The sequence below is a fragment of the Phyllobates terribilis genome, unplaced genomic scaffold (assembly GCF_046119375.1).
Source record: "Phyllobates terribilis strain yellow unplaced genomic scaffold, ASM4611937v1 Scaffold_4__5_contigs__length_816908805, whole genome shotgun sequence".
In the NCBI taxonomy this organism is placed as follows: Eukaryota; Metazoa; Chordata; class Amphibia; order Anura; family Dendrobatidae; genus Phyllobates; species Phyllobates terribilis.
The window spans coordinates 94,540,938-94,553,174 of record NW_027362764.1 but is presented as its reverse complement, the minus strand read 5'-3'; the positions used below and the strand labels follow the sequence as shown (position 1 = coordinate 94,553,174).

General features: G+C 39.6%; 1 protein-coding gene across 2 annotated transcripts in view; it reads right to left on the bottom strand.

Moving 5' to 3' along the window:
• The window catches only part of CCNY (cyclin Y), a 157,994-nt gene that overhangs the window by 15,569 nt on the left and 130,188 nt on the right, over positions 1-12,237 (bottom strand). For both annotated transcript variants that reach the window (XM_073677638.1, XM_073677639.1), the window contains exons 6-8: positions 6,175-6,232; positions 5,726-5,845; positions 793-959 (exon numbers count right to left, since the gene is read on the bottom strand). In XM_073677638.1, the coding sequence (XP_073533739.1) occupies positions 793-959; positions 5,726-5,845; positions 6,175-6,232 (345 nt within the window). The remainder of the gene's footprint in view (positions 1-792; positions 960-5,725; positions 5,846-6,174; positions 6,233-12,237) is intronic.

The following is a 12,237-nucleotide window of genomic DNA, read 5'->3' as shown; positions in this document are numbered from 1 at the left end:
CGATAATACTTTAAGCAGGTGATGTCAGCGTGATAAAAAGTTCTTTGGTTTGTTGGTCAAAATCTAAAATTAAAAAAGTACTTTCGTGGTTCTGGAAACTTTCAGCTTCCTACTTCTCTGTATGTCAGACATGTATGAAGAAGGCTGTCTGTTTGGCTTTAGTTTATCAGATAAGCCAGCCTCCTGGTCTTTTACATCAGCCTTGATGGAGAAGGGGGAAAGCTAATGAAATGAGCCAGACAGACATCCTCCATCACATTACCAGCACAGGGAGCAGAAAGAAGCCCTCTACTTGTATCAGAAAAAGACTTGGAAGTGCAGGTCCCAGGATTAAGAAAAAAATGGGGGTCTAAAATAGGGCCAAGGGGCAAAAATATTTTTCAAGTTTTCAATTAAAAATATGAAGGTCCCTCGATAATAAGCCTAATTTTTTTCAATGTAAAAACATGCGGAACACCTAAGGCTGATTAGGACGCTTGTTCCCGATCATTGTGCGATGTAAATATGCCACAGGTCAAGCGATGAATGAGCGAAATTCTTGTTCACTGGCTGATTGCATTGTTAATGTGAGCCATTAGATCATCTTTGTCGGCAGCTCATTGCCCTAAGTATGCAGGAGATGTGCTGCCAACAATATGCATGCTGTATGGGATTCGGAAGGATGGTATCAACAATTGACTTTCTTCAGTTTGCATCAGCCCGGGAGGACGGGTCATCACAGGAGCAGAAGATCCGTGCTCATTTATGGGGAGAAATCTGAGACACCTTTAGAGTAAAGGATCATTAACTCACATGTCTTCCACCGTAATGTCCTTCAGGATCTGACAATAGTCCACATTCCACACCGCCTGGTCATCCCAAACCTTAGAGGCAAGTAATATTGCTCCTAGTACAATCCTTTTCCAGTTTGCTGGACAAATGTCTATTTCCGCATAGGTTAACAGTCGTTCTAGATAAACCTGGAAATAAAACAGACACTCAAGACATGGTTTATCGATGATGGCACAGCACAATAAAAATAAACGGTTTAAAAAGGACCTGTCACTTGCTCAAAAACATTGAGTCAAATCTACTGTATTTTGAAAATCCCTGAGCTCCATCGATTGTCATTTTTTTCCGTTTTGTTCTGCATCACTCCATTGCAGAGATATTTACATTTGTTGCTTTGGAGAGTAATATGTGAAATCTCTGCTTGTAGTGCAACTGGGCATTTCTTCACAGTGTTCTCTGGGGTTGTGCATTTGATTCCCTCCCTGACATAGCTTGGCAGTGTGTGAGGTTACAAGACTGGCAGATCAGATGCTGAGCTGTGGTTGCCCGAGTCTGGAAGAAAGGAGTTATGGCGCATGCCCTCAGAGAAGACTGACAAAATATCCAATTGAACAACAGAGATTACACATACTACACTTCGAAAGCAACAAATGTGAATATCTCTGCAATGGAGCAAAGTAGCGCAAAAAGGAAAAGAGCAGCAGAATCAGGGGAGCTCAGGGATTTGTACAATGTATTTAACTCAAACTGTAAAGGCAAGTGACAAGTTCTCTTTAACAACATGTCATTGTGCACATAACTACAAAAGTCTTTCATCGGAGGTACATGACGATCGCCTTCTGTTGATGGAGGATGCTGTCATATATCACACTTTATAGGCATTCACAGGGATACGTCTCTAATAGGCCCTGATATATGTCGATCAAAGACATACACCTTTCTTGTATACCCTAGGATATGGATTTAATCACTAGACTGGATGGAAGGAAGGAGGGCAAACGGAATCTTATCTTCTAGCCCAACCTGCATGGAATTCCGGATGCTGTAACTTCGTGGCATAGTCCTGATAAATGTGGCGCAGTACAGCTGTATTCCTGCTGTTCTGTCCTGGGAAACTATTTTCCGCACTATTAATAATGTGTATCTAGCCGTATCTGTTTTCATAACCATGTTTGTGAAACCCTCCGCTCATCTTATCTGCGCCCAGCCATAATGCGCCTGATGGCAACTTATTAAATCTTTCTGGATTTCTCTTTCTCCACAAGCTGAAATACAAGAGATCGGATCGCCAGTAATTAAATGGAATATTCAAAGGCAGATACATGATTTAATTTCCTGTGGCTTTCCAAGAATACCGTCTTCAGCAGGACACAGTAGAAAATGCATCAATTTCAGCAGGACCAGAGGAAACAAACATACAGCTGAAACCAGAAGTTTACATACACTATATAAAAAGACACATATCCATGTTTTTCTCATATCTGGCATGAAGTCAGAATAAACCTTTCCTGTTTTAGATCCATTAGGATTACCATAATTTTTAATATTTGCCAAATGCCAGAATAATGAGAAAGAGAGAATGTTTTAAGGTATTTTTATTACTTACTGCAAAGTCAAAAGTTGACATACATTTCATTAGTATTTGGTACCATTGCCCTTAAACTAAATGACTTGGGTCAAACGTTTGGGATCTCCTTCCACAAGCTTCTCACAATAGTTGGTCGGAATTTGGGCCCATTCCTCCTGACAAAACTGGTGTAACTGATCCAGGTCTGTAGGTCGCCTTGCTTGCACCTGCCTTTTCAGCTTTGCCCATAAATTTTCAATAGGATTGAGATCAGGGCTTTGTGATGGCCACTCCAAAACATTGACTTTGTTATCCTTAAGCCACTTTGTTATCATTTTGTCAGTATGCTTCGGGTTATTGTCCATTTGGAAGACCCATTTCCGCCCAAGCTTTACTTTCCTGGCTGATGTCTTGAGATGTTGCTTCAGTATTGCCACAATCTTCTTTTCTCATGATGCCATCTATTTTATGAAGTGCACCAGTCCCTCCTGCAGCAAAACAACCCCACAACATGATGCTGCCACACCCATGTTTCACAGTTGGGATGGTGTTTTTTAGGCTTCCAAGCTTCTCCCTTTTTCCTCCAAACGTAAAGATGGTCATTATGCTAAAAAACAAAAATTTTAGTTTCATCAGACCGACATGTCTCCAAAAATTAAGGTCTTTGTTATTGTGAGCATTTGAAAACATTAATCTGGCTTTTTATGTTTCATTTGGAGTAATGGCTTCTTCCTGGCAGAGTGGATTTTCAGCCCATGTTGATACAGTACTGGTTTCACTGTGGATATTGACACAATCTTACCAGCTTCCGCCATCATCTTTACAAGGTTGTTTGCGTTTGTCCTTTAGTTGATATGCACGTTCATCTCTGGGACACAGAACCCGTCTCCTTTCTGAGTGGTATAATGGCTGGACATTCCCACTTTGTTTGTACTTGCATATAATTGTTTGTACAGATGAACAAGGCATCTTCAGGTATCTTGCAATTGTACCCAAGGAGGAGCCAAACTTGTGCAAGTCCACAATTCTTTTCCTGATTTCTTGGCTCATATCTTTAGACTTTCCAATGATGCTACACAAAGAAGCAGTGTGTTGGCTCATATCTTTAGACTTTCCAATGATGCTACACAAAGAAGCAGTGTGTTTCAGGTGTGCATTAAAATACATCCACAGGTGTGTCTCTAATTAACTCAAATGTTGCCAAAAAAATCAGACGACATCATCATATGGGCAGTCCAGAATTGTTAAAAGGCATAGTAATCTTAGTGTATGTAAACTTTTGACTTTGCAGTAAGTAATAAAAATGCCTTAAAACATTCTCTCTCTCTCATTATTCTGGCATTTGGCAAATATTAAAATGATGGTAATCCTAATTGACCTAAAACAGGAAAGGTTTATTCTGATTTCTTGTCAGATATTGAGAAAAGCATGCATAATGTGTATTTTATATAGTGTATGGAAACTTCTGGTTTCAACGGTATAATCTCAGCCAACAAGTCTCCATACACTAACCGGCACAAATGCAGAAATGTAACGCCGACTGATACATACCGGGACGTCACTGTCGTGAAATCAGAGTCTCATTTCTCACCAACAATGGGGTGAATACTATAGAAGTGGCCTCTGCAACGGACATCGGAATAGGAGACGGTGGAGGGCTCATCAGAAATGAGGACCTTCTTTGTGGGATGCATGAATAACATATTGGGCAGCCCATCTAAAAGCTGTTTGGTGCACTACATGTACATGTGTGATTTGCACTCTATATGAGCTCATCTGTGTGCATCTGTAATAATGATCACCCCCTTATGGCCTATATGAATGAGCCAAAAATCGGCAAATGAGTCGTGTTTTGTTTTTTTGATTTTTTAGGAATGCTCGACTATTGGCCCAACTAAAGAGGCAAATGGTCCCATGTAAACAGTAGATGTGCTGCTGATAACATGATGCTCTATGGGGACAGAATAACAGTATTACCAATTATTCTGTCCAAATTACAGTTTTTTCAGCCTAAGTTAAAGACCGCCTATTGGCTTGTACATAACCGATCAAAGATCATTTAAAGGGAAACTGTCAGCAGGTTTTTGCTATGTAATCTGAGACAGAATGAGGTAGGGGTTAAAACACTGATTTCAGTGATGCCTCTCTTATCAAGCTCAAGCTTTTGTTTGCTTACAATGAATGTTTTAGCACCAGTAGATTATCATTGCTGGGACTAGCTGGTTATGTGAGCCCTGGTCTGACACGCGCCCTGCTGTGATGAGCACCTCACTGTCTATGGACATTGTATATACAGAGGCTGGTGTGGGCGGGGTTAGCTGTGGTGTGGGCGGGGGCAGCTTTCTCAGCTCCGCTTCATGCTAAATCTAAAAGCTCTGATTGTGTGAGAATTGATGCACCCAGTGATCTAAGTGATCATTGGATTCAGCTTCTTTTTGCCTACATCAGGCTGCTCTTAGATGACGTAGCAAAAACATGATAGCAGATTCCCTGTAACAGCTGCAGCTGGCCCGTCTAAATGAGCCAGAAGATCATGTGGGACCCTAATGCAATCTTCTTACATGCTCTATGGGCATTACTGGACTAATAGAAGTTCATGTTATATAATAATTCTTTCAAATGCTCTGAAATTAAAAACAGGTCTAAAACAAACCATGGGTCATACAACATTAAACAGGGACAACCATGGAAAATGTTGTAAAGTGCATTTTGTGCACAGATCTGGGTCTTGCTAGACGATATGCACAAAATCATGGTAAACCAGTGGTAAACCGGTGTCATTCAAGGGAATCTGTCAGCAGGATTTCATACCGAAAACTATTTATATACACATGTAGCTCTTTCAAAGACAAGTCCATCAATACCTTTACATGGCCAGTCCTTTCCTATGTTACTGAAAAATCTGCGTTTGTATTTATTTGCAAATAAGGCTAAAAGACTATGGTAAATCTGAAGCCTCTGTCACTCCGGCTCTATTCTCCACCCAGTGCCACTTCCTCCAACTTGACTTACGGCTCCTTTGCCTTAAGTCACAAAGCATAGAGGCTATCAGTCAAGCAAGAGGAGGTGGCACTATGCGGATAATAGAGCCGGAGTGACAAAGGCTTCAGATCTACAAATAGATCTTCAGCCTCATTGGCATATAAATTAAAATGCAGATTTCTCAGTAATGGAGGAACGAACTGGCCATAAGTATTGCTGGACTTGTCTTTGAAAAACGATATATGCACATATTAATAGTTTTGGGGGTAAAATCTTGCTGACAGATTCCCTTTAAAAAAGGGAACAAGTAATGTTCGGTTATCAGTCTTTAAACGCAAGGCAGAAAATTGGTTGATTGTTAATTAATCTGGCATGAGACGTCATAAAACTGGACATCAGACTTACCAAAGTTACTATGGCACATTCAGCTGTCAGCTGGGCAGCATTGAAGAGCGTCCGCACAAACCGATAGATGTGTTTCTGCTCTGGATCATGCTTCTCATAATCAGACGGGACCTCTGATTTCTGCAATGATGAGTTACATATTAAATATGACCAATGCTAAAAACACTTGGATTAGAGATTAGCAAAAAGATTCAAACTAGCTTGATCTGTCGTCGAAGCTCGGCCCTCCGTGGCAGCCAGACAAGGGCGGTGCAAGCTTCCATGTTGGTAATCCTCTGCAAAGCATCCTGGGTGGCACTGCCCCTTACTAAGTCATGATGTCGTGGAGGCAGCAAGGGGTAGAGAATTGTCTGCACAGAAGTGGACAGCCCTGGTCCAGCTGCCGCCACGAGGGACCGAAATGGATGACAGGCCATACATAATATGCGCACATACACACACATACTTACAGAAAGAGGATGACGCTTTTCATCAAAAATGTCCAAGAGCACTCTTCCATCTCCATCTCTAGAGAATCAAAATATCAGATCAGTAATCAGTATGAATCTAAAAAGAAAAACTTTTGTCAAAGCTTTATCCCCTGAAACCTAAAAAAAAAATTGCAGCGGAAGAAAAAAAAAAACTATTCAGGGATTTCCTAAAATTATCTAGGTAAGGGTATGTACACATTTCACATTTTTTTTCTGTTTTTTTCTGAGAAAAACTAAGCATAGTGAATGAGAATCCTGAAGTCTCAAGCACACGTTGCTTATGTTTTCCTTGCAGATTTGAAGCAGTTTTGCATCTGCAGCATGTCAATTCATTCAGTGTTTTTCACCCATTCTAATGACTGGGAAGAAAATAATGCATCAAAAATGCACTTTCACGCAGTGCTTTCCATGCCAAGAGAGACAAATTTTTGATGCAGAAATGCTAACAAATACTTCACACACCCTTAGGCAGTTTCTTCAACAAATACCATGAACTATTGCTACGATGTGCCATCAATGCCCACTGGCGAGGTCTGACCGCTGCCATCCATCCCTACAGAACCCTAGAATGAAATCGCAGAGCTAGGAAAGTGCTGGGCGGCATCAGCTCCTGTCCAGTTAGTCTGGTTCTTTTAATGAGAAAAAAAAATGTAAAAAATGACAAAACCTAAAGTCCAGAACACCAAATCAGCTAAATTATCGGCCTATATCAACCCGGCACCAATGACACTCTAGGGAACATAGTGGTTCCGTTTTTCACGTACATGTTCCATCTATGTTTTTCAAGGATAGAACATGCACCCAATATAATATAATCTACGTGGCTGTTCACATGTGTGGTTTTTTTTGTGACCCGTATCTTAAAAACAAACAAAAAAAAAAAGAAAATGGAGGGAGAAAAAAACAAAGCAGCGGAAAAAGTTGGATGAAAATCAGATGTAGCACAATGATTAAAATGGTTCGCAAAAAATAGGATGTCTAAGGCCAAGTTCCCACAATGAGTATTTGGCATTCGCTAAATTAAGTTGCATTTAATTTTTATTTATTTTTTCATTGCGTTTTACATGCCTTTTTAATAGTGTTTAATATGCTGCGGTTTTTGTCTCTTATTATGTTTGAAACAAAGCTGCTTTGTTTTTGATACTTCCTGGTGTTCGTCTCAGATAAGTTTATTGTTGCAGTCAAGTGCAGATTACATGCGTTTTTTAACTTGGGGATTTTCCAAATCTAATGCAATTGTATGGGGAAAATCCGCATCTTTAACGCAACGTACACGCGGGCCAAATTAACATGATGCGGATTTTAAAAAAATGCACCGCAGGTCAGCGTAAAACACACACAAAAAAGAAGCACAGTGAGCAGGACATTTCCCATCCACTCTGCTGAAACTAAGTCTCGCTGGTTTTATGCGCAGCATGAAAACGCACCAAAAACTTAGGGAACGTAACCTAAATGAGGCATAAGTGTAATCGTATCCTGTTTGATGCAGTAGCTCATGCAAGAAACGGTAGAGAGATGACAATTCTACAATATCTGATTTGCCATAATTAATTCATAAATTACTCTCGTTAGGGGTATATTCTGGAAAACTGCACATTTATAATAGATACCTTATATTTTATCAGTTTATACAAGAGTTACAACATCACATATAAATTGTTACTATTTATTTAGCGGCAACATATTCCATAGCAATTCAAAAAAAGATCCAATATAGCATGATAATTCTCCTGTAAGTACAGTGACCATAGGTTTGTAGCAACTCAAAATAACATGGAAAAAGGGGAGAAATGACACGCCCCCTGAGGAAGCAATCAGAGCGAAACGCGCGTTGGGGCCACGGCCGGCTGGTGTGCCATCATTTCACAGAACTATGGGTAAATCATTCTGATATATTTTTCATCCCTTGATGCTCCAGCATGATTCATCAGCTCCCTGATGTTCCATGGATATGTATTTATGTTGTAATATACCCCTATACACTATTGATGCATGAGAATTAGACACTTGTGTATCTAGAGCTATCTAATGGTGTATTACCCTCAAATCATATGGAGCAAACCAATGTGAACTTCAAATACTATAAGAGCTTTTTATTAATAGCACCAAACAGTACAAGAAAACTAAACCAACAACCGCCAAGCTGGCTGCTGACTGCATTACATTGTCCATCATATGCCTCCTCTATGATGCGATGGATCGCGAAGCATTCACCTTGTCCACAGCCTATTACTAGAATGAACAGCAGAGGGCGCACAGAGCTCACAATGTGACCCCTGATAGTAGCAGCGGTTCTCTTCCCCAGAGCTGTGATCTTCTTGTGTACCAGAAGATAATATATATATTACACATACAGTCACGGCCAAGAGTGTTGGCACTCTTGAAATTGTTGCAGAAAATTAAGTATTTCTCCCAGAATATTATTGCAATTACACATGTTTTGCTATACATGTTTATTTCTGGTCATAAATTTCACATAAAACACCAAAAATTACCCATAGCCAGACAAAATTGTTGGCACCTTTACAAAATTATGGGTAATCAACTTTGTGTCAAGTATGTGATGCTTGTTCGAACGCACCTGTGGAAAGTAACATGTGGGGCAAAATGAAAATCACACCTGAAACCAGATAAAAAGGGGAAAGTTCACGCAATATTTGCATTGTGTGTGTGCATGTCACACTAAGCATGGAGAACAGAAAGCGGAGAAGAGAACTGTCTAAAAAGGTTACAAGTCCATCTCCAGAGATCTTGATGTTCTTTTGTCCAGGGTGCGCAACATAATCAAAAAAATTTACAACCCATGGCACTGTAGCTAATCTCCTTGCAAAATTTCTGAAATGCTGCAATGCAGGATAGTCAGGATGGTGGATAAGCAGCTTCAATCACGTTACAAAGAAATTCAAGCTGTCCTGCCGCTTGGGGTGCATCATTGTCAGTCGACATTTGAATGAAATGCTATGGCAGGAGACCCAGGAGGACCCCACTGCTGACAGACATAAAAAAGCTAGACTGCAGTTTGCCAAAATGTACTTGAGTAAGCCAAAATCTTTCTGGGATAGCATCTTGTGGACAGAGGAGACCAAGATAGAACTTTTTGGTAAAGTATATTATTCTGTTTACCGAAAATGGAACGAGGCCTGCAAAAAAAAGAACACAGTACCTAAAGTCAAATATGGTGGAGGTTCAAAGATGTTTGGGGTTGTTTTGCTGCCTCTAGGAGTCTTGACTGTGTGCAAGGCATCATGAAATCTGATTACCAAATGACTTTGGGTCGCAATGTAGTGCCCAGTTTCAGAAAACTGGGTTTGCGTACTAGTTTATGGGTCTTCCAGCAGGACAATGACCCCAAACATAATTGAAGAAGCACCCAGAAATGGAAGGAAACAAAGCGCTAGAGAGTTCTGAAGTGGCAGCAATGAGTCCGGATCTATTTCCCATTTAACACCTGTGGACAGATTTTAAAATTGCTGTTGGGAGAAGGTGCCTTCAAATATGAGAGACCTGGAGCAGCTTGCAAAAGAAGAATGGTCCAAAATTCCAGTTGAGAGGTTTAAGAAGCTTGTTGATGGTTATAGGAAGCGATTGATTGCAGTTATTTATTCCAAAGGGTGTGCAACCAAAGATTAATTTGAGGATGCCAACAATTTTGTCCGGTCCATTTGTGGGGTTTTGTGTGAAATTATGTACTGTTCCAATACACACAAAGGAAATAAACATGTGTATAGCAAAACATGTGTAATTGCGAGAAATACTTTATTTTCTGGAATAATTTCAAGGGAGCCAACACCATCGGCCATGACTGTATATATACATTTAATTTTTATCATTTTGTAAGAGCCATCCCTAAATTGTTTTTTTATTCCCTGTATTTCAACCCTAATGTCAAGGAGCGGTCATCGGATTTCCAATCACCATTAAATATAAAACAAACATTAAAATATGCAGGAGCGCTTGAATGAAAGTGCTGACTGACAACCAGAGACACATTTCGGCATAGATTTACATGATCTGTAATTTAAATGACTCTATTTGCATCTATTACCATACGTTACGATCCGCTGATCTGGCTTATCTCTGGGATTGTGGACACATATATCGGGTTATCAAACTTTTGTACAAGAGTCAGTGATAAGAGCAGGAGTTGGCAGCACAAGGGTCTGATACGTGTTAAGAAACAAAGTATTAGTCTGTGTAAATGTGGAGAAAGTCAACATCCGAGATTATACAGTTTATAATACTTCACAAAAAGAGCCAGAGACATCAGGCGGATCAGAAAAGTGTTATGCACGATCGGTTTATAAAGAAAGTGAATATTCACATTTTAACATGAACTTTTTTTTTTTTTTTTTTATGAAATAATTTTGTACAGCACGGAAAGAAAAAATTGCATATAAAAGTGGCTTTCAAATTTGAGGACACAGGTGCTGACCCTTTTACTGCCATCATCTGTACTCCAAATTAGTACTTTCTGAGACCAATACAGCTAAAATAAATAAATACTTTTTTTTTTTTTTTTTTAACATAGAAGACAAATCCCCTAATAAAGAAATTTGCAAAGTTTGCTAAGTATCCAAGCTGGACAACATGATTAAAAAAAATAATAAAAAAATCATTTATTCTCTAAAGGGGTTGTGCAGGACATTTGCTGTCCATCCTTAAATAGGTGTCCAATAACATATTGGTGAGGTCCGGCCAGGGTGGGAGCTGGTGCCAATCAAAGCACTTTAACCTACTTAGATGTTGCTGTCAATTGTTATGACGGCATTTAAGAGGTTGGAACGGGGTGGCGTCAAGGCAGTCAGGGCCCTGCTGAGGCCCCCAAGTCTGTCTGTGGATCGGCTACATAGGAAAACAGTAATTTTACGATATACTACAATTATTAAAAGCGATATATAAGTGATCGTAGCTTGCTTCAAATCCATAAATTATTTTATTAGTCTCCCCTTGGGGATTTGAGGCAAGCTAAATCACTTATATATCGCTTGTAATATTGAATATTATATACACAGATAGTGCTCAGCATAGATAATGAAAAATCTATTGGGATGCAGTTTCCGTTCAGAACCAACATTTTCTATAGGATACCATACTAGAAAATACTAGTACAAATCTGGGCCATTGATTGGAAACAAGATTTGCTACTTTGAACATCCAAAAAAACTACATTCCTAACAAATGCATTAACCCCTTAACCCCCGAGGGTGGTTTGCACGTTAATGACCGGGCCAATTTTTACAATTCTGACCACTGACACTTTATGAGGTAATTACTCTGGAACGCTTCAACAGATCCCCCTGATTCTGAGAATGTTTTTTCGTGACATCTTGTACTTCATGATAGTGGTAAAATTTCTTCGATATCACTTGCGTTTATTTGTGAAAAAAACGGAAATTTGGCGAAAATTTTGAAAATTTTGCAATTTTCAAAATTTGAATTTTTATGCCCTTAAATCAGAGAGATATGTCACACAAAATACTTAATAAATAACATTTCCCACATGTCTACTTTACATCAGCACAATTTTGGAACCAAATTTTTTTTTGTTAGGAAGCTATAAGGGTTAAAAGTTGACCAGCGATTTCTCATTTTTCCAACAAAATTTACAAAACCATTTTTTTAGGGACCACATCACATTTGAAGTCACTTTGAGATGTCTTTATGACCGAAAATACCCAAAAGTGACACCATTCTAAAAACTGCACCCCTCAAGGTGCTCACAACCACATTCAAGAACTTTATTAACCCTTCAGGTGCTTCACAGGAAATTTTGGAATGTGGAACATTTCACAAAAATGTTGCTTTAGACCCAATTTTTTTTATTTTCACAGGGGTAACTCTCCAAATGCAACATGGTGTCCGCTAACAAATTGAATGGAAAATCAGCTCAAAATTGTTAGCGGACACCATGTTGCATTTGGAGAGTCCCTGGGTGCCCAAACATTGGAGCTCCCCCATAAGTGACCCATTTTGGAAACTAGACCCCCCAAGGCACCTATCTAGATGCATAGTGAGCACTTGGAACCCCCAGGTGCTTCACAA